Raw genomic sequence first — 433 nt, forward strand, 5'->3', positions numbered from 1 at the left:
TCATTTCCAACAGATTTCTTCAGAACAGCTCCTCCAGTTCCTTCAAGCGATCCTTTCACAATCTCAAATGGCGAAGGAGGACTCACTTTCTGCAAAATCAATTGAATTCAGTAAATCTCAATCCCACCAAAAACCCTAAGTGAACGAATCAGCAGCTAGGGTTTAAGTAACCTATAATAAACCCTAAGTGAAAATATCACTAGTAATCTAAGACGAAACGTAGAGAGAGAAACACAGAGCGAGAGAGGGAGAGAAGGGGAGGGAGGAACGAACCGGAGGAGGGGTCATCTTTGAAACTTCAAGATAATGTTCTTTAAGGGAACGCAGAAGCATCGAATCCACAGCAGCTGAAACGTTGCCGCTCTTTCCACTTCCACCGGCTTTACTGGATAGAGCTCTCTGTAACTGATGCCGGACGGCGACATTTCCGATC

At 44.8% G+C, this 433-nt stretch overlaps 1 protein-coding gene across 1 annotated transcript; it reads right to left on the reverse strand.

Moving 5' to 3' along the window:
- Positions 1–5: 5 nt before the first annotated feature.
- Positions 6–429, reverse strand: LOC109131933 (the record flags this gene model as incomplete). Its single annotated transcript, XM_019243099.1, has 2 exons — positions 6–89; positions 274–429. Coding segments are annotated over 2 exons (240 nt in total), but the record flags the coding sequence as incomplete, so codon positions are not given.
- Positions 430–433: the final 4 nt, after the last annotated feature.

The sequence above is a fragment of the Camelina sativa genome, unplaced genomic scaffold (genome assembly GCF_000633955.1).
Source record: "Camelina sativa cultivar DH55 unplaced genomic scaffold, Cs unpScaffold08440, whole genome shotgun sequence".
NCBI lineage: Eukaryota > Viridiplantae > Streptophyta > Magnoliopsida > Brassicales > Brassicaceae > Camelina > Camelina sativa.